The following is a 23521-nucleotide window of genomic DNA, read 5'->3' as shown; positions in this document are numbered from 1 at the left end:
TTGCTTCTTTTCCTAATTCATGGGGTATATTACTATATAAACTACTAACGTCAAATGTAACTAATAGTGTCCCGTTTTCTACTGTATGTGGTAAGGTAGTGAGAAAATGGATGTCGTCCCTTATGTAGCTCTTAACTTGATCTGTGAAAGGTTGTAATAAGATGTCTATTAAGTTGCTAAGTCTGCTTGTCGGACAGGCTGGTCCTGCTACAATGGGTCTAAATGTAAGGTCGCTAGGGTTTGGAGCGCTAATATATTCTGAGTTTTGTGTATCGATGGCAAGTTTTATTGTGCCAGATTTGTGTATTTTAGGCAGTCCGTAGAAGTTGTTGGTCTTTGTAATGAAATTTGTGAGGAAGTCCTTTTCTTTCTTTTTTAATATTTTGTTGTGTGTTGTACAAAGTTTTGTGATTTTTGAGATGGTGGTGTTATCTATGTTGGTACTAATGGGTTTATAGTAGTGTTTGTCATCCAGTAATTCTGTAATTTTTGTTTCATAATACGTTCTGTCCATGATTACTACGGCACTGCCTTTGTCTGCTTCTTTTATTATTATGTCATTATTATTACGGATCTTTTCGAGTGCTTGTTTTTGCTTATGTGTGAGGTTGCTTGTGGTTTTGTGTTTTTTTTGGAGGTTAAGGTTCCAGAGATTTTCGAAGTAGCTGTTTAGTTCTTTTGTGTTGTTCTGTTTATTAGGGAAATATGTTGATTTGTTTTTTACTAAAGAATCATCTTTGTCCCCTTTGTTATCTAGTGTTTCTATTAATATCAGCGGAGGCATATCCACAAACTCCCATTTTAAAGAAAAACTTTTTACGAAAATATCTGAAGAGAGCACACCCTAAGCTCGAAACGCGTTATAAAAATATTTTAAAATAAAAATATGATGAAAACCTTTAAAAAAAAACCCACAATTGTTGATGGCTACACTCTTTTAAATATACATTTTTTCTCTCGTTGGAACTACACAACCATCACTTTAAATATATATATATATATATATATATATATATATATATATATATATATATATATATATATATATAATAGCGTATGTCTTAACTTTTATTATTAGCTAAGAATAAAAACTTATTTTCGCGTATTATTATTTTTAATCGATAATTAAGCGGGCGTTACTTTTTATTAATTATGAAAACTCTACCAACAGGAAAGCTTGTGCTTAAAAGCCGTCTTTTCGTTTTGTCAACGCTTTGAAAAAGCAGAAATTAACTTCGTGGAAAACTCTTCTAATAAAGAACAGAAGAACACCATGTTAATGTTATTTAACTGTGATTTTGATTTTGTCTCTTTCTCTCTATCTGCATGTCTGTCTGTCTGTCTGTATGTCTGTTTCTCTCTTTCTCTCTCTGTATATATATATATATATATATATATATATATATATATATATATATATATATATATATATATATATATATATATATTTAATTTGTTTTTACATAACTTACCTGTCTTGAATGAATTGAAACACAGTTTTGTAAATACTAGAGAGAGGGTTTCTAGTTACTAGGAACTAGCTGGCCGAAACCTGCTCATGAATGTGTAGCAACATATAAATTCTTATGTAAAAACAGATTTTATATATATATATATAGTTACATTCCAAAAGCCAAGTATTTATTTTTTGCATGCAAAACAGCTCCTCCAGCATATTAAATTTTCGGTACAATTTTTACAAATCCGTTTCGTTATGTAGAAACAAAAGGCTATTATTATGTTAATATCGTCTTTGTTCATGCATACACTTTTCAGATAAAGTAGAAATTCTTTGCTTATATAGAAAAAAAAAATGCATGACAATATAATGTTGCTAGAATTCTTACTACAACCGATAAAACCGTGAATTATTCTCTTCCTGAATTTTTTTAGATGAGGATTAATAATTGTGATTATTTGAATTATTCAGATTATTCTCCTTATCTTAAATATTATTGCCACAATGTTTTGACGACCAGTGACCTTCTTCAGGGGCATTTTGTCAGACTTTGGAATTTTTGTGCTGAGCTTAGAATCCAATATAAATTAGTTGTCTGAATAATCCAAATAATGCAGTTCTTTTTATGTTTTGAATCTTTGAGATGAGGATTGAAAATTTGTGTTATTTGGATTCTTCAGACTACTGTATATTTTTTACAACGTTTCGACTGATGTAATCTCCGACCTTCTTCAGGTGTATCTTGTTAAACTCTGAAATCTTTCTGTGCTTGCGGATTTGTGTCGTAATGTAATATTGTCGTATATATATTTTATGGTTCGCACTTTTACAAAATGCATGCCATAGTATATACACTCTGATGACCGTGGGTTTTGTCATCAAACAACAACTCGTTAAATCAACAAAGTTTTATTTATTTTACAGTAAATATCACAAGAGAGAGTTGGGTCAATATTGGGGGTGATGTGTGGTTAGTCATTCGAGCGATGATAGAAATGTATCGCTGGCTTCTTCCTCTTCTCTTTTTGTGTCTTTGTTTATGTTTTTATATCAAAATTTCGTTGGTTGGAATTCACTTATTTTGACGTTCTTATTCTATTCTATTATGCTTTGTAGTTTTATCAATTTCAATCCAGAGGTAAATATTTCTCTCGTTGTTTCATGATCTTTGATCGTAATGTAGGGTTGACATCATTGCCAGCAATCCGATTTACATCTGGTTTTGCTTGGATTCGATATTGCGTGTTTACAATATATTCGATATTTTCCCGGCAGTATCCGTCACCTATACAGCACTAAAGGATGAAGGCAAGATTCAGATGTAACCTTTGACCTTCTTAATATGTATCTTGTTGAACTCAAGGGAAGTAGATATATCCTACTTGCTAATTTTTATTTTTCGGTGATTATTAGGAAAAGTAATTTTTATATTATCAGCTGTTCTTGGCCGCACTAAGTAATTTTTAAATAAACTGCAGCAAAGTGTGTTATTTTAGTACCAATAACATGGTACAACAATAACAAATGAAAATGTGACGTCATTTACTGTACACAATACCTTTTGGACATCATCTATCATGCATAGACGCCTTTTGTGACATCATCCACTGTACACGGTGACAAATAAGATAACATGATAACAAATTCTACAGATTTTCTATACTAATGAGTTTATCAAGGCTCAAAGACTACTCAAGGATAAGGATTTTATAAATACACAAGAAAGTGTGACCCGTTGGATCACCCATTGTTTGAACTATAAAAAAGTGAGTTTGAACAGCTACTTCACTATAAAAAAATAGAAAAAAATCCAGAATTATTCTCTTTCTGCTCTCTTTCTCTCTCTTCTTAGCTACGAGTTAAATAGTATTACTATTTTCAGTGATATTTCCTTTTGTTTATAATGAGCTATTCTCATTTAAGTTTTATAGTTAGTTAGTATTATCTTTTACTGTTAATAAATATATATATAGAGAGAGAGAGAGAGTGGTGGAAGCGAAAGTGATAGACATTGGATAAAATAAAAGCGAAGAGGGCATTAAACAATATATGGTGAAAGATCGATAGGCAGAAAAAAAGTAAAAAGATTTGGGTGAGTTAATTGCAAATGACAGTTAATTAGGTCAATTAAAATGTTTTTTCTTTTCAAATTTAACTCAATTCCAAACCTAAAACATATTTTATGATGTATATTGTATGTTTAAAATAAATGGGAAAAAGCCTTACAGAAACAAACGTTGATTAATACAGCTTTCGTACAGATAGATAGATAGATAGATAGATAGATAGATAGATCCATGCATCTATATATAGTTCGAAAATTAACTAGTAACAAGTGGAGCATGCATGGTCCCCCGTGAGTGCACAGTGATAGAGCCATAACAAAAATGACTAAGTTCAGCATTTGCCCCCCCCCCCAAAAAAAAAAATTTAGCCCCAAAAGTCCCCAGGGGACGTCAAATCCTAGTGAAAATGAACAAACGGTGCAGTTTTAGGCCTTAACATATGTAAATTTGAGTTCTGCACCATGCAAAAAAAGAAATGACTGAGTCCATCGTTTGCCTCCCCCTCCCCATTTAGCCCCAAAAGTTCCCAAGGCCTTAACATGTTTAAATTTGAGTTCAGCACCATGCAAAACTGCTAAATAGACATAGACAGAAAATTTTTGACAAATATGGTAAAATAGTCCCAAAAATGGAGTGTTTTTATTAGCCCTAAAAGAGTCCCTGGGGCACACCCAAGATTTATCGCGAAGTATAGACAAACAAAATTGTATAGAAATCAGTTAGTTACAACTTTTCAGAAAGTTTTATAAAAATTCAAGACATCGATTATTTTTAAAAAGCACAAAAGTGTCAATTTTATCCATTTTAACCTGAAAGGCACCCCCAGGGGGCCAACCGGAGTTTTCCCGGAAAATCCGTTCTGTTACTTTTTTACTCATATCATGTTTAATGTTTGTGCAAAATTTCAAAAAATTCCAAGGTGTAGTTATTGAGAAAAGTGCAAATAGACGAACAAACAAACGGACAAGCGTGAATTTACAGGTCCACCCTCCTTTTGTCGGGACACTAATAAATTCTGATTTACCCATTTTACAATGAATTGTTCCAAAATCTAATTCTCAGAAATTTCGAGTGACTTGCATTTCTCGACATCATTATCGATTATTTCTTCTTTCTCTCTTTTTCCTTCTTCGAAGATGTAATATGGTGCTGCGTATTCCTTCTTTTTTTTTTACACAGGAATTACCACTTATCAAGGCCCGGAGGCCACTCGAGGATAAGGGTTAATGGGTATAGATTAGTCAATGTGATTATAGTGTAGTAAACATAAGTAGTGGGAATTTTGTAAATTGGATTACTTAGGGGGATGGTTCATCGAGAATTTGTTTATGTTGGACTTGCAACCATGAGAAATGAGTGTCTTGGCACTGTTTTTTTTTTACAAGGTGGTCACCACTTATCAAGGCCCGGAAGCCACTCAGGGATAAGGGTTATTGTAAGTACTGTACGTTAGTGTGGAGATTTAATAAAGTGTTTACTTAAGGGGGCGGTTCATCAGGAATTTGTTTACATTGGACTTGAAGACATCCAGGTTGTAGTCAGGTTGGAAGCAGGCAGACAGAACAGAGTTTCACAGGCGCGCAGTTCTAAAAAAGAAGTTTGTTCATGGAATCTACGTTTTGATTTAGGCATAGATAAAGAGTGGGGAAAGTTTTTGACAGTGGATTTAGCTAGACGGGTTTTTATCGTAAAAGATTGGCGAGGGGGGACCAGAGATTGGAGTTCAGACGAGCACCTGCCATGTGACTCATTTTTATCGTGATTTCTATTATTTATTTCTTTATTCCTTTTTTTCTCTCCTTCGTTATTTGGTTGATTTTTATGAAAAAATAAAAATAAAAATGAATGATGCACCACATCAACAACAACAACAACAAAAAGTTGTACTCAATGTTTGGCAATTCATTATAATTCTGTTTTCCAAACTTTTTGGCAAATTTTATTAAAAAAAATAAAAATTGTTTAAAAAGAAAAAAAAATCGATCAAATATCAAAAATATGAAACCGGTTTCATTTATACTGTACTAACCAAGAATGCATTTGTACCGCACCATGACAGCTGATTTTTTTTCAGTTGGACAATTTTTCTGCAAGGAACTGTCAAATCTGGGAAGCTCACAGCTGCGCTTGAATGTACATCTGGAGAAAGAAAGAAAGAAAAGACACCATTTTCGTCACAAGACAAAAAAGTACAAACATTTTTATTATTATTCTTTTAACATCTGTCGTTTTATTAGTTCTTTGTTGATTGTTTCGTCCTTTTGGTAACATACTCTAATGTCTCCAATTAATAAATCTTTCTGATTCAAACACAAAGATCAATAACCAAACATTTTATGTAACTTCTCTCCATTATGTTAGGCACAAGGTCATGTGTGGTTTTGAATAGCCAGCATAATAGGATAAACCCACTCTGGCCTATAAAAAATTGCATAGTCAGCCACGTTGGCATTCCCCAGCAAGTGTGCCTCAGATGATTACCAGGTGTGAATAATTTTCTAGGACGGTAGAGGGAACCCAGCTTCTTTGCAGCAGCCTTTGCAATGTCATCAATGTATTTGTTCCAGTTCATGTTGTCTGTGAATGTTAAACCGAGAAGTTTAAATGAAGAACTCTTAGGCAAGGTGTTATTAGTTATAGCTTTCTGGAGAGAAAGTAAAACCTGGAAAGTGGACCTCCTAAGACTGAAGTGAACTATATCTCAACCTGCCAGCAACAAAATCACTATTGAGCTCTTTCATATGTGGAGAATATCCAGTTCAATAAAAAACGTCAGTCTGGAGGGGGACAAAAATAAAAATTACTCCAATCAAGAAAGACTTAGACTAGAGCAGATACTATACTTTAATCTAAACCCGAAACTAAATTATTATTTACCTCCTAGCACAAAGATTACACACAAAGACAAGTAGAGGTTTAAAAAGCTTTGATCAAGCACACTCTAGCCTTAAAAATGCCTAAGCATCCCTGCAGGCATTCCCCAGTAAGGGCGCTTCAAATGATTTTTTTTCAGTCATGTTCAACCCAAACAAGGTATATTGCCACTTGGATGTAAGGGACTACTATTTTGGACCACATTTAGAGGAGAGGAGCAGAATTTAAGCTTGTGCGTGTCAGTACAGTCAGAGAAGCAAGTAACCGGGAAGGAATTCCAAAGTCTATCAATCTGAGGGAAGAAACTATTAGAGTAGGTTTTCCAGTATGTAGGGGCCTCTACAGTGAAGGGGTAGGATTTTGTTGCTAAATGTGTTTATCAGGGATAGGCACAAGTGAGATGAGCACATTTTATTAAAATACTTGTAAAACAGTTACAGGGATGCAAGATTGTAGTGATGGGACAGGGGTTGGAGCTTAGGTGACAGTGCAAGACCTATTAGATTGGTGACTCGTTTTTTGGACTCTGTACAAAAGGGAGAGACTAGTAATAGATGCACTAGCCCAGATGTGGCAACCATACTCCATGCATGGACGAAATGGTGGCTTTATAGAGATATGGGATACGCTCAGGCATGAGTAATTTTCTAGCATAGTAGAGATACCCCACCTTCTTTGCAGCAACCTTTGCAATGTCTTCAATGTGTTTGTTCGAGTTTATGTTTCTTGTGAATGTTAAGCTGTTGAAGATAGAACTCTCAGGTAGGGTGCTATTAATCATGGCTATCGGTGGTTGAGAAAGCTTCTTTTAGTTGTTAAAGGAAATAAGTTTACTCTTAGTAGCAGTAAATGTTACCATCTATTTGCAGCTCCATTCCACTATGTACTGGAGGTCATTTTCTCAGGATTCTGTCATTTCCTTAAATATATGATTAGCAATGAAATCGCAGAGAATAGAAGTCTTTTTCTACTCTATCTCTAGCTTCATAGACGGTGCTCGGCTGAGCTCCAATTTTTGGTTCCTTCTCTAAAACATTTAAAAACATTTATAACATAAACTCATCTAGCTACAACCGTTGTAAATAATTTTCATGGATACTTATTCCTAAAAAGTGCCCTTAATTTCTTATTAACGATCGATTGTTTATTGAAATAAATTTCTATTATACTAGTCGTAGATATGTGTTGAGAATTAAAAAAATGTTGTGGCAGGCAGGCTAGAACCCATACCGCGAAGGGGGAAAATAATGTGAAAAAAAACGTGACGTCTTTGCAATTGCGCCCATCACCAAACCAGAAGTGACGTAGGTTTAAATTAATGCTAGTCAATCGAAAAGACTTTTGAAAATATCAGCGAAAAAAAAACGACCCCTCCCTGTAGAAAAGTGCTCAGTTAAGGGTGAATGAATTAATGTTTTTAGCTAATTTTTCGATATTTGTCATCCGAAGGGTCTAGCTTCAAAACGATACCAATTTCATGAAAATCCGTCCCCTCTGTCGAAAGTTTTAGGCAGGCACACATACATACATACATACATACATACATACATTTAAACAGACAGGTGAGATTTATATTATAGATTAAAAGAAAAAAGTGCGTTTTAATCTGATTTTTACATCGTACAGAATAATGAACTCACCTGCGGCTGACGTAAAACTCGTAGAAATCATTGTCGCATTCATTAACTCTTTCTCCTCCAACTAAATCTTTTGAGAACAAAATAGTAATCCGACTTTGGCCCGGACATTCTATCAGCTGCCCACTCTTTCCGGTAACCGTGACTTCTCGAATTCGATGATCTGGAAAATATGACATGAATAGAATAAAAAAGTATTGTCAATTGTTACCTAGGACGCCAACAAGTAAAGAACGTCACAAATTCTTAAACAAACATTGTGTAGCGTGAACCTTGGTATTGATACAATGTGCCTTAAATAAATTTCAAAAATTTTTGTACAGGCATTCAAAATTATCATAGACTCTTGAAAATTCAGTACATTATTGCTATACATCTTATGATTGGCCAATTTTTATGATTTCAGGTTCAAATGAACAACTACAGCAGGAATTAGAATACATCCTACTAAAGCCTGATTGTCACAGCTTTTTATTGTTTTTTTTTTTTTTGCAGTCACTCGGGCACTCGCTGCTATTTTCATTGAAACAAGAAGTTTTATTCATTTATTTATTTATTTTAGGGGGTTCTTTCCAGTGCACGGGCAACAAAAATGCTCAATATCCGGAGAATAGTTTCTTCTCTTTGTATCTTTTCTGACGAAATATCTGGTGGAGAGATTATCACTGGGCTAGGACAACAGCATCTTCTTTTCATTGCTTTGACTCTCGAGTGTGTATCCATTGATATCCTTTACGCTTTTAAATAGAGTGATGTGGTTCTTGGTGTAAAAACAATGAAAAGTATATGCTGTTATCATAGCCCTAGTTATCACGTACTTCCTTTGGGGGGGGGGGGGATTACATTTGCATGATTTTATTCGTTCCTTTATTTTTGAAATTGTTGTGGAGGTATCGACGTTGCCCATGATGGAAATGATTAATATCCTTAGTATAGAAGGTGTTTTCCAATCGGAACTTCATGTTGACCTGGGCAACACCAGGTACCCATTCTAGCATATATATATATATATATATATATATATATATATATATATATAATGTATGTACAAATAAGATGGAGAGGTATGGAACGATTAAAATATATCTCCGAGCAAGTCCAATGATTTAATAAATTCCACAATTGAAACTGACTCCAAAATCTTTAACTGATTTTGAGAGTCAGCCCGGTATAAGTTTCTAAAACAGTCCATTTTATATGCATTAGCACAAGTTGGATTTTCGAGTAGGTTGTTGGCCAATGGCAGATTTCAGGGCAGAAGAAGGGTGAGAGCGACGCGGCTTGCCCAATCGATTTTCTGCTGGGATATGCTGACTAATGCGTGGCTGCGAATTTAAGGAGGTTCGACCTACATAGCAATTGAATTCATAAACAAAATTGCTTTGTGTGATGTAGGGAAAACTATCCTTGCTCTTTTGTGACAATTAAATTAGTTTTTCATATTTCTTTGTTAACCAACGATTAACTCTTGATGAGTTTGTAAGCGGAAGGCACCCCTCGAGTTTTTCGTGTATTATTTTTAAAGTGCTATATATATATATATATATATATATATATATAAAGCTGAACGTCTGTGTGTGTGTGTGTGTGTGTGTGTGTGTGTGTGTGCGTGCGTGTGGTCACGAATAGGCTCCTATATGATTGACTATTTTTAAAAAACTGATTACATATAGTGATAGAAGATGTATCGAGGATCAGGAATGGGTATGGTAGATCTGGCAGAATGGTGGTTCATAAAAATTGTGGGGCCTGCGTTCGTGCCTGGCCTCCAAAGTATGGAAATAAAAAATGAAAAAAGAACGTTTACAAGGGTTTTTGATATAGATGTACATAAGAATACTTTGATAAGTATGTTTCAACTTAAATAGGGATGGTATAATAAAATTGTGGGGTCTTCGTTCGCGCCTGTACTCCATGGAAATGTGGCACAAACGTTAACAAAGACTTTTCATATCTATTTGCGTAAGTATACTTTGATAATTACGTTTCAGTTTGAAGAAATATGGTATAATAAAATTATTGGGTGTTTGTTCGCGCCTGATCTCCATAGAATGTAAATATGTCACAAAGTTTAACAAGGTTTTTTAAAAGGGGTGAAGGTCCACAATAACACCTTAACTTTAATCTTAATTCACGTTAGCTTTTGTTTATTTTTTTGAGTTGAATCATATTGTGTCAAATAAATTCACCTCATAAATTCACGTTCTTATTAAAGTGAAAGCCCAAAACAAAAGTCGGAACTTTAGACAATTCTCGACACAAATTTTGCATAACTCTGTTTTTTTCCTTCTCCACTTGCACGTGGCACTCTTTCGAAAATAGATAAAACATAAAAAATAAGAACGTTACCTTTTATCGTGTCAAAAGAAGGAAAAAATCCTGCTCACGTGATTACGTGTCTTTTTAAAAACATTTACATAACCTTTTCATTTATATATCTGTTAAAGCTTTTTTTGTCAGTGTACTAGAAGAAATTCAGTTGATTACAACCCTTTCAGCGTGTTCTTTACATTACAATAGTACAACCCTGAATCCGACGACGCAATACTACACCGTTCAATACTGTAAAACTGAAACGAAGCTGTTCTGCTTGAAAAGGGCGCCATTTTCTTCTTATTCATATTTATATTGATTCTTTGCTTTAAAAAACTAAAGTAATTACGTGTTTACTTTTTTAATATCCCATTTTGCTGTTTCGGATTATTTTACTAAAGTAGTAAAGCTTCATTATTTTTCAAAACTGTTTTTGTTTCTTTGTTTTTCGATATTTCGTCGATATTATTTAGTAAGAGTGTTTAGCAGAAAAGCCAACAAACAACTACCTGATAAAATAAATATACAAGAAATAAATGTTACCATCGTCAATAAAAGTTCGGTTCATGTTTTTTCGTTTTGAAATAGTTTTTAATGTTCTTTACTTGAAATAATTTCAGCGAACCGAAATTAAAACGAAATTTGACGCGATAACTACTTAAATGAATTTTTATATAAGCTACACATGCCATAATCGAATATTCCTCCAGCACAAAATAACGGAAAACATTAAAATATGTTTATAAATATTCCTTACGTTGACGGAACTCTCTTAAATTGTTAAAACAGAATGCTCAGGGGCCCCTTCTTCAAATTGAAAACGGGGCTCTCCATTTCAAAGTCGCTGCCATTTTGATTTTTTTTTTTTAAACCGGTTCGTGAATTAAAAAAAAAATTTTTTTTCACAGACTACGTAAAAATGCAAACCAATGAACTTTTCTACCATAAAAGTAACTTTTATTGACTATGATAACATTTATTTCTTGTATATTTATACTATTATATATATAACATTTTCTCTTTGTAAGGGAACATCATTTTGTTGGTTACTCTTGGCTACGAATGGAAACAAAGTTGATATAAAAAATATGTTTTCGCGAAAATTATCTTTACTTTCATCATGTTTTGCTTAGGGTAAAATTTTTGAGTATCAAAACCTATCTCTTTACAACCCCTTCCTTTTCATAACCTATCATACTTTCATCAACCACAGTCCATTTTCTGAAGGCTGTTTTTGAACCCAGTCAACGACGGGTACTTCTGCTAGTATATATATATATATATATATATATATATATATATGTGTGTGTGTGTGTGTGTGTGTGTGTGTGTGTGTGTGTGTGTGTGTGTGTGTGTGTGCAATAGGAAAAAAATATATATGTATGTGTAATATATGTAATAGGGAAAAAATTGTAAATACTAAAATGATTAGTCGGTAAACTTGGATTTTAATCGTAATTATATTATAGATTTTAAATTAATGTATTATATATAAATTTTTAAAAATTATACTTTATAAATGTATTTTACAATCTATTTCGAATTTAAAACTATAGAAAAAATATAATAATGTTAATATACTAGGAAAATCACTTAGTATAGATAAATACTCATGTTATATTTTAACGTTCGCTTATCATACTTAAGATGATGAATGTTCTTTTGTTGTTTATGTTATAAAGGATATGAGTCTTAAGAGAGATGAGAGTCTTAGGAGAGTTCATGTTGTAAGTGTTCATATTGTAAGACATTAACAGGTGTAGATAAAGAGAGAGTGAGAGTTTATAAATGAGAGAGATTGCATATAAATACATTTTGAGAAGGTGTTTTCATATCTAGATAGACAGACCGATAAGTTGGCATTTATGCCGATGGATTGACAGGTTGGCATATATGCTTTGACAGTTTGTATGAACGGGAGTGTTTGTATAACATAAATAGACACATATACTTTCTAACACATATATTTTTTAGATGATGAATTTCAAATAGTTTGTACACATAGACAATACCTTTTTCATGTAATGATGGACACATGAGACGGCAGTTATAAAAAACATGATGAGCATTTATTCTTCCACTTAACCGGTTGGTGGCTTTGCGTTCAGGAATTCAAAGGTTCACATTCTAATGTTTCAAAAGTGACCGTCTCGCTTCTAGACGATTGAAACCCATGTCTGGACCCAGACTATCGTCTGACTCTGCCTCTCTGCCTCCCTTCTTCTGACTTCTCACTAACTAACTAACTAACTAACTAACTAACTAACTCTCACTTCCTATATTGAGAAATCCATGCATGTCCGGCCAACGTGACCACAATTCACGTGCCATCAACATGCGCGACCTGCACGTTTCCGAACATTCTGATTTCCCATTTTTTTCTTTTGTTGTTTTCACAAAGGAATTCAACCTACATATCTAATTCATTTAACCCATATTTTATTATCCACATTCTTTCTAATAATGAATAGTTTATCTATTATTCATTTCATCAGTATTAACAATTTACTGGACATTCCATTTAAACCTATTGTTCTTTAAAACTTATCTCCAGGGTTCGATTCTCGTTTTCTCTCATTTTATTTTCATTTTAACTAAATCTCTCTATTTTTATACTTACATGAAAAGGGGACAGCCCTTATCATGTATCACTCACTTCCCCAAACCTTCATCAATCACAGTTCATTTTCTGTAGGCTGTTTTTGAACCCAGTCAACGACGGGTACTTCTGGTAATATATATATATATATATATATATATATATATATATATATAGAGAGAGAGAGAGAGAGAGAGAGAGAGAGAGAGAGAGATGAAAATACAAGTACAAACTAGTAAAATGAAATTATTTCATTGTAATTTTTATTCTATATTGAAGAGGAAGGATCAGGGTTTAAATCGCATATCAACATTCTTTATTTTACACTGAATAAAACGGACGAAATTTGATTTGAATGTCACAAAATAACCAAAAGATTTTAAAAAATAAGAAAATAATAACGGTGTTGCAGATATACAAAACACAGATCTTATAAAATATTAAAGTATAAAAAAAAAACTTGGTACAAATATCTTTTAAAAGTTTTTGTTCAATCATTATTCAAGTGAAATATAACAGTAAAAGTTTTACCTTTGAGTTTAAATATTATGAAAAAGACATATATAGATAGATATGATATGCAGAAAAATTTCATATTTGAAGTAGACAACACCTAAAACAATTAACTTCCGGTTTGTTATGGAATCCATTAACTAATAGAATTTCCTTTAATATTAATTTTCAATGTCATAATTTGTAATCTAAAAAAAAAAGTAATATTTAAATTATTTTTATTAAATTCCTATTTTTTATAGGAAATATCAATTTTAAATTCATAAAACTAAGCTTTTTGAAAATCTTAACTAAATCCCTAAATCAACTTTATCGAAACTTATTTTCTATACAAAATTTTTATATGGACATAAACTAAAAGTCATATTTTTATTTAAAGAAATTTAACTAATTCTTAAATCATAATTGTTTCAGTTACTTGGTTTAGAAATTATAATTTTGTGCTGACAAAAGAAACGAGTAACACTAAGTGTGTCAGAAATTTCGTGAAAAATAGTGATTAATTCCACCCCATCTTTCCAAGCTTATAACTCCTCGAAAAATGTAATTCAAGCCCTAATTTATTTTTTTTCGATTAAAGGAGCAAGGAGAAAGGTTTCATTAAAAAAAAATAAAAAACAAAAAAAAACAACTTGTTTTTTTTTTTAAAAAGGTTTTAAACTTCGAACTTTACGGGTAAATTTCTAAAAAACACTACTTTTTTGTTTTAAATTTGAATATATTATTTATTGACCTTTTCTCTTCAATTTGTGATATAAAACTTTGGTGAGAAAATTAATTATTTACTTTTTACAAGACACTTGAAAATGGGGGGGGCGTGAATTTAAAAAAAACGTTTGTCTAAAATATATTCGGTTTATTGGAAAGAGCATAAAATTTCACATTGACCCTGAAAATATCGTAAAAATAGAATGAATAGAAAAATTTTGATAGATTTTTAAAGTTCAAAAATTTAAAAATATTGAGTTCGTAAAATTCATTACTGTTTAAAAAAAAAAAATATTTCTATTACTTTTAAAGCAACTTTAATAGTTTATTTTGGGAGTATAATCCATAAAGAAAATAAACAACCCACTTTTAACAGAGAAATTACAAGTTTTTTATATTTTATTCGCAGTTTCGTGTTAGGGGTGTCAAAAATTCCTACAAAAATTCTGATACACCTAGAGTAACACTACGATTTTTATCAGCGAAGCGCTACCAGATTACTGCGTCATTTGTCTTCCATAGAAAAAAATTATTCACGTTTGATTTCTAAATATATTTTTTAATTATTCACTATGCTAAAACGGCATCGATTTTTTAAAATTTTATTATTAACAGTAAGATTGTCTGTTTATTCATAAGTTTTAAAACCGAATCTTCCACACATTTTTACAAACCTTGAAAAATGTAATCATTAAAAAAATAAGAAATAATTTCGGAAATCGTTTGGAATTAGACAGATAAAATCTGTCAAATGTAAATAATAAATAATTTTTTAAAATTTCGTAAAACTTAAATAATTTTAATAAATTTTCCAACTTTTTTTTCTCTAAAAACTCAAGAAACATCATATAAATCGGCAACGTTTGTGATCCAAAAGTAAAAATATTTTATTTCATCATTCCAGTATATTTTATATGTAAAAAAAAAAACTAAGATCTGAATCTCTCCCCCCCCAAAAAAAAAAATAAAATTATTACAAGATTGCGTTACAGGGTAGGGAGCAAAATATGATAATTTTTGTATATTATTTTATTTCAGTTTATATTTAATTCAAAAAGAAAAAAAATTAACGAAATTAATCAATTATTTGATTTTTGAAAGAATATTAAAAATCTCGTTCTTTTCATTGTTTACGTCAAAATATGTAGAAATAACATTCGGTTTCATTTTTCTAGTTTTCATTTTTTGTGGTTAATTTTTTTTTTGAAAATTCACCAGTTTTAAGGAGAGTTAAAAAAAATGGGATTTTTTTAATAATCTTTTTTCTTGAGAATACTGCAAAAATTACGATGAATCTATTTTATTTTATAAGTTTTTACTTTTATTATTTGTTATGGGGTCGAAAATTCCGCCTTTATTAGTGTTATGCCTAATATATAGATTTGGAAGAGAAGTTGTAAATACCTTATAATATAAAAAAAAAATTGAATATTAGAAATAAAGTCACTAAACGCATCTATTCGTACTATCAAGTTCAATTAATTTATGAATATTATGCCAAAATGTTGTATTTAATAGTTAGTAAATTTATTAATTCTAATTAATGAATTCATATTTATGAAAATAATAATAATTATAAACTATTACACATGTTTGAATATACGAAACTAAACTAAACTAAACAGTTTACCATTTATGGTTATATGAAATTATTTATTAATTTGAATTTGAAACCATACATAATTAAGTTCACTTAACTGTTATAATTAAGTTTATCACTGTTTCAATTATAATCCTTAGTATTAGTTAATTCTAAACTTGTAATTACGTTTGGTTGAGATTTTTTATTTCGCTAAATACACAATTGTTTACCTTAAGCATAAAAAGTTAAAATTAATTCAATTTAAAGTATGATAGAATTACTGCCCTTAGAACAACTCCATGTAACTATATGTACGTATACATACATATATGCATGCATACATACATACATATATTCGATAGTTACGTGCCTAGGCACTTCAACATTTTACTACTATTTTTTAAATTTACATTGTTTATTTTTGGTTGTTTAGTTTTTATATAAAATGCTTCCAGTATTTTTAATCTTTTAACGTTTAAATCCATATTGATGTTTTTTGTATCTTCAACTAGGACCTTTCTAAACTGGAAATGTGTGCGGCCATGTTGTTGGGAAATTGAGCTTGTGTCAGAAAGGTGTAGGGTCAATCGTCTGGACAATGTATTAGTCGTGTGTCCAATGTAGCTATTGATGTTGGAAATGCATTCTCCCAATGAGCATTTGAATTGATAGACTACATTGGTTTCATCGATTGATTTTGTTGTCCGGGAGGTGTTGTTTTTAATTATAAGATTAGCAGTTGTTAATTTCTTATAGTAGATGATAAATCTGATCTTATTTTTGACTGGGGATATATATTTCTTAGTACCTTTTCATCTGATTTAAAGTTGCGATGTAGCTGGTTGCGATAGATTGTATATTGATGGGCTCGGAATTGTTAACTTGGTTATTATTAGTTTGGTCTAGGTTTCTAATTGTTAGTTTAATTTGTTTATTTAAGAAATTAGGAAACTGGTTATTAATCAAGACCTGCTTGATATTTTTTAATTCACTGTATAAAAGATTTTTATTTGAGAAGACCAATTTGGCTCGATTAATAAGGTTTTTTTTATAATTGTGGTCTTGTATGGGTCGGGACATTCACTTTTGAAGTTTAAGATACAGGAATTGGTTGCAACAGTCTTTTTCTATGGAGAAGTAATAAATTCATCTTTACTGGGGTCTATGAGAACGTCAAGAAATGGTCCTTTAGTTTTTCGATTTCATTATCGAAATATTCAGCAAGAATAAAAAATATCGTCGACGTACCTAATGTAAATTTTTTAATAGTATTACATATTTTATTCCCCAGGTTGGGCATATAAAAGTTGCTGAAGGTAAGTCCCAATACGGACCCCATTGCTACCCAATCGATCTGGGTATAAATATTGCCTTTATGATCATAAAAAGGGATTTCGGTTGTACACATAAGTAATATTTTTTTTTAGGATTGTAGGGTTGATTTTCAGTGGAGGGAGAGATGGATTATTATATATATTGTCCATGTTGATAAATAGGCTTTCTACGTCTAGTAATTTTGTTATTAACGTTTGTTGTTTGGAGAATTTGTATAAAGTCTTCGGTAGATTTTATTGTATTTGCTTTCTAGGTGAAGGCTTATAAGATCATTGATTGATTTGGTTAATTTATAAATAGAAGTTGTTACTTGTGAAATAATGAGGCGAAGACGAGAGTTGGGTCTATGGGTTTTTACATTACCATATAGGTTATCCGGGTTTATAATCACCAATTATGTTAGGGAGTTTTATCATAGCAGTGTTCGCAGTTATGAGTTTATTGACTTGAATTTTTAGTTGATTTATAAGGTTTCTATTCAGTTTTTTAAATTTTGTGCGGTAATCAAAAATGGTTTCTAGTTTTTGAAAATAATCAGATTTGTTAAATATTACATATATGTTAGCTATGTCGCTTTTTCTAACAATAATGTTTGGGTGATCTTTAAGTTAATTAGCTGCTTTTTTCCAGATTATTAGTTATGATTGTATTAGATCTTTTGTTTTTATCGAACCTGTTTTTAAATGGATTCGACTTTGAGCATGTCTTTTATTCTTCTGTGTGTGTGTGTGTGTGTGTGTGTGTGTGTGTGTGTGTGTGTGTGTGTGTGTGTGTGTGTGTGCAAACATATAGTTACATATATATATATATCTATATATATGTTGTAATTTGAAGTTATAAATTATTTTTTTAAAAAACTGTAAATTCTATACCATCTTGTAAATCACACCTTTAAAACCATTGTACATTTATTAACGCGTTAAAACAAATGTATTTTTTCTACACTCGAGACGCTTCACTAGTTCAAGAAATTTAAATACAATTTTTACTTAAGCATATAAAGCATCCAGATTTTAAACGAACAATAATCAAAACTGCCTGAATAGGACGATTGAAATTCAGTCGAAAGTACTTGCAAAAAACAACCAAAAGAAAAAACAAGTATACGAAGACGACTATGCAACTTTCTTGCACAGATTCAACTGAAAAACAAAAACGACAATTCGAAAAATTGAAAAATTACAAAAAAGCTCATTAAGCAAGAAAACTCCGTGCTATTCAACAATACTTGTCTGAATGAAAACATGCTTCACAAATACACAATATATATATATATATATATATATATATATATATATATATATATAAATATATATATATATATATATAATATATATATATATATATATATATATATATATATATATATATATATATATGCACACACACACACACACTATACTAGAGTGGAAAACTGAAACTTTCTTGTTTTCAATATGGTTCAATGGTTCAAATAAATTTACCGGGATATGCTGAGATGAAACTATTTGCGATCGCTATTCCCGCCATGAAGACGAACAGCCATATTGCAGACATGATCAAGTTGCGTCCGTCAAGAAGGAAGGTCTTGAAACACAATAAGGCGAATATGCTAAGTGCTGATGACGGTCCAATATGAAGCGATGTCGAATGTCATGAAAAAAATAATAATACAATTGTGAGAATGATTGACTGTAAGACATCTTTTTAACGATTTCATCGACCCAATCTAGTTCTGTCCAATCTTATTCCCACGCTAAAATAAGGGCTCCTTGGAATCTATCTATCTATCTATCTCTCTCTCTCTCTCTCTCTCTCTCTATATATATATATATATATATATATATATATATATATATATATATATATATATATAGAGAGAGAGAGAGAGAGAGAGAGAGATAGATAGATATATATATATATATATATATATATAGAGAGAGAGAGAGAGAGAGAGAGAGAGAGAAGTAAGAACACTTGGATTTAAATTCTGTAAATTAATGTAAATTAACGATTACAATTTATTTTTGAGAAAGAAATCATTTTTTTTCCTAATTCCTTTTACAAATTTATTTACAAATCTATTTATTAATTTATAAAAATTGAAATTATAAACTTTATTTTATATATATATATATATATATATATATATATATATATATATATATATATATATATAACTACTTAATTTACTCACATAAAATTAATATACGAAAGTATAGATTTATGCGTAAACTTTAAGTATTTACTTCAAAAGTGCTTAATATGTAGGTAGAGCTAGTTAGTAATTTATAAAATATATATGGCGATTAAGCTACACTGAATATTCCGCGTTTCATCCACTCTAGGACTCTTCAGGCTTATTAGCCTGAAGAGTCCTAGAGTGGATTTTAATGGAACGTACTCTCATTAACCCGACAGTACTTGTGCTGTCTTAACCAATCTGACAAGCAGCAAAATCCCACCTCTTCACTATAAAGATCCTTAGATGCCAGAAAGCCTTCTACTCTAATACTTTTTTCCGACATACTGCTAGACTTTGGAATTCCCTTCCTGTTGCCTGCTTTTCTAGCTGCACTAATCTGCACAAATTTAAATGTAATGTGAACAGACATTTCACTACTCAACTCCCCACAACCCCTTGTTTGACACGATTCCAAATAGTAACATTCCAAGTGGCTTTATGCCTTGTTTGGGATGGAAGGGAATAAAAAAAATGTAATTTAGAATCAAATAATGGTAAATCTAAAACCAATTTTAAAAATTTAGATTTAAAATAAATTATAGTGATGGGACGATTCCAATATTTTTCCCGGTTTTTATAGAATTATTGATTCCATACTAAATTCCTGATTCTGATATTGTTAAGTTTGCAGGTTGAAACAAGTAACGTAGAAAGCAATACAAATGACGACTCAACAAACAAAGGTAGATCAAATAAGAAGTGTATTAGGAAAAGGTATATTTACAGGATATTTACATAATGGTGTCAAATAAGAGAGTCTTTGCTGGAGAAACATATCTGCTCTCGACGGCCTTCGGTGGCTTCTGGTGAACACACACTCAGACTAACTGAGTCTTCCTATTTATGTGTAATTACTATCCACATATGCAAATGAATGTGTGCCACCACAACAGATATAATTACTGATTACCATTCCGATTCATTATAAATCTCTAAATATTCAAATATGAAGTTCTTATTTTGTTCCGATTATTTTTAAAAAGCGTAAAATGTGCTGATATTTTCTCACACGTAAAAAATTCTTGGTGGGGAAAGTGATCTATAGATTTTACTTTAACTGATAATTTAAAATCAATAAATATTTATTATTTTATTATTACTACCTACTGTTTATTACTACCTACTGTTAAAACAAAATCAAATAAAAAAAAAGTTTATTAAAATAATCATTTTTGGCATCTTAAAATATCCACAAACTTTTCCGATTCTGATACCGGTTCCAATACCTGCAAAAGTTCTTATTTTTCCAATTTCCGACTTCAATTATGATTAATCGCCTCAGCATGAATAAATTATAAACATTTAGTGATTATAAACAATATTTTGGAATATTTTTCTCTAGCCATCTCCTCCCCTGACGCAAAATGTATTCACCAGAGCAACGTTGAATAAGCATATCTAAATTTAAAGCCAATAGTATTTTTTCTAAATGCTTTTTCTCGTATAATTCGTTTCAATGAAGAAATAAATGCAAAAAAAAAAAAAAAAAAGGAAAAGACGTAGCTTCACCAATAAAATTGATTTATATGTTTTCTTTTGCAAAACAAAAATTTCACAAAACAGCATTAGGCACAAGGCCAATCAAAAAAGTGGTGACGGGGGGGGGGGTATGAACATCCTCGTCACTGTACCTTTGAGTTTTCTAAGATATTCCTTGCTAGATTTCTTATTCACCATAATACCACATTCACACCAGGGGCCATCCTATTTAAGATTTCGAAAACAGGTTACTCTCTAAATGGGGCTCAATTCTAGACAGGGAAAAAGGGAAAAATAGAGTGGGAGAATTGGGGAGTATGCAATATCACTCCAAAGTGGAAGCAATTATATTTTGGAATTTAAATCTCGTGTAGATATTTCTCGTATATTTGAGGGCGGGGGGAGGTAGTTTGTTGGCGGATGTGACATCAAAAGTTGGCAAAAGAGAAAAGGTTTACTTGTTGACGGCTTCCGGTTTTAAATTGAAAATATACAAATAGTGTTTATCAAAAATCGGTACTGGTGCACTTATTGAACCGTGCTGAAATAATAACGTTATTATTTAGAAAGCCATTCTTAACATGGGGAGAGGAGGATATTTTGAAACTATTCTGTACTTTCACCTAAGAATTTAATAAATTGCTATTTATGCAGAATACGGACAATGCTGAAATAATGACGTTATTATTTAGAAAGCCATTCTTAACATGTGGAGAGGAAGAGGGTGTATTGTAACTATTCTGTACTTTCATCTAACAATTTAATAAATTGCTACTCATGTGGTACTTATGCACTTATTGAACTGTACTGAAACAATAACGTTATTATTTAGAAAGCCATTCTTAACATGGGGGAGAGTGTTTTGTAACTATTCTGTACTTTCACCTAACAATTTAATAAAAAAAGATATTGTAAAACTTTAATTTAACTAGAAAATACTATTTTAAAATACCATAGTTCAATAAGTGCACAGGCACCCAAGAATCTTTAGGGGATTGCTTGTAGGCGTCCCCTTGTAGCATCCACTAGATACGGACGGAATAAATCTTCGGCAGAGACATTTCATATCAATCACCGTTTTCAATACGTATGCGTTTGAAGTATGCGTAAAGACACAACGTCGTAATTTGCCCATCTGCACGCATGCGATAAAGGGACTATGCTACACATCACACGCAGTAATACAACAAATAGTCCAGAATGTTCCAGAACTCGCCTATATAAGCTTTTGCGCACATAAATAAAATCAGTCTAGGATGCAGTTCTATGAATAACTAGGTGTATCAGAATTTTGGGGGGATTGTTTGACACCCCTAACACAAAACTGCAAATAAAATATAATTTCTCTTTTTAAAGTGGGTTGTTTATTTTCTTTATGGAATATACTTCCAAAATAAACTATTAAAGTTGTTTAAAAAAGTAATAGAAATATTATTTTTTATTTTAAAAAAAACAGTGTTTACAAAGTGCCGGCGCGCCTTCATGCAGCCATTTTTTTACATAATGAAATGAATTGAATTTTATGAGTTAAATTTTTTCAATTTTCAAAATTTAAAAATCTATCAAAATTTTTCTAATGGTTCAATTTTTAAGGTATTTTCAGATTCAATATGAAATTTTATGCTCTTTTCAATAAACCAAATATAATATTCTAGACAAGCGTTTTGTTTTTAATTCAACCCCCCCCCATTTTGAAATGTCTATTAAAATGAAAATAATTAACTTTCTCCCCTCAAATTTATATATCATAAATGGAAGATAAAAGATCAATAAATAAAATAAGTTAAAACAAAAAAAAAAAACAGTTATTTGCAAATTTACCTGTAAAGTTCAAAGTTTAATACCTTTTTCTTTAAAACCACGTTTAATTTTTTCTGTTTTTTTTTTTTTTTAAGTGAAACCTTATAATCGTTATATTTATCAGAAAATTTCGTACAATTACGACAATTTTTTATATTTCATTCAATGTTGTTTTTGTTTTAGATATTTAAAAAAAATTCACTCCATAAAGAAGAAATAAAACATATTAAATCAAAAACTCATGTATTTCTTTAAGAGAATAAAAATATAAAAAATCGGTAGAGTGTTTTTTTAACGGCAAAAACTGATAAGTGAAATGTGATAATTTTTTACCTATGGTGGCCCATATTTACTAACTTTTGTTTACAGCACACAAGAGAAAGAGACATTAATTTTGGTGCTTAAAGCCACCGAAGATGTCAACTCGAAGAAAAGCAGACATTTGTCTCCATTTATTTCAACTGTGAAAAACATCTGATGTCGCGTTTTTTTTAATCCTTGCTTAAAAAAGTATTTTATTTAAAAATAACATGGAATATAAAATATAAATATGGATAAATTCTTAACAATGAAGAATGGAAGTACCCATTGATTAGTATTTTTATAGGTAATTGATTTTTTGGAATGTATATATATATATATATATATATATATATATATATATATATTATTATTATTATTATTATTACTATTATCAAAGTAAGTTAAAATTCGTTGATTTTCTTTAAATCTTTTTTTAAAGAAAACCGATTTAAAAAAACAAATCACAAACACTGACCCCCCCCCCTCCCAGCAAAGTTAATGTAAAATCTGTTGCTTCATGATGGAAGAGAAAAAAATTGTTATACCATGTGACAGCACGGCTCCGAACAATTTTGTCCACCTAATCTGATATGATTCTAAACAACTCCATCGATTCAACCCAAACACTT

General features: G+C 31.0%; 1 protein-coding gene across 2 annotated transcripts in view; it reads right to left on the bottom strand.

Annotated features, from left to right (window-relative positions):
- Window positions 1-23521, bottom strand: part of LOC145248318 (uncharacterized) — a 167789-nt gene that overhangs the window by 58478 nt on the left and 85790 nt on the right. Inside the window, exons 1-3 of one of the 2 annotated variants that reach the window (XM_080110225.1) lie at window positions 18550-18723; window positions 8040-8199; window positions 5555-5664 (exon numbers count right to left, since the gene is read on the bottom strand). In XM_080110225.1, coding sequence (XP_079966351.1) covers window positions 5555-5664; window positions 8040-8199; window positions 18550-18622 — 343 coding nt within the window. In that variant the 5' untranslated portion in view covers window positions 18623-18723. Of the gene's footprint in view, window positions 1-5554; window positions 5665-8039; window positions 8200-18549; window positions 18724-23521 lie in introns of those variants that run through there. The other variant, XM_080110226.1, reaches the window with a different exon arrangement.

Source organism: Euprymna scolopes, chromosome 26 (assembly GCF_053919585.1).
Source record: "Euprymna scolopes isolate OS-2025 chromosome 26, ASM5391958v1, whole genome shotgun sequence".
NCBI classification, from domain to species: domain Eukaryota; kingdom Metazoa; phylum Mollusca; class Cephalopoda; order Sepiida; family Sepiolidae; genus Euprymna; species Euprymna scolopes.
The sequence above is the reverse complement of the archived record's forward strand: the minus strand, read 5'-3'. Positions and strand labels throughout refer to the sequence as shown.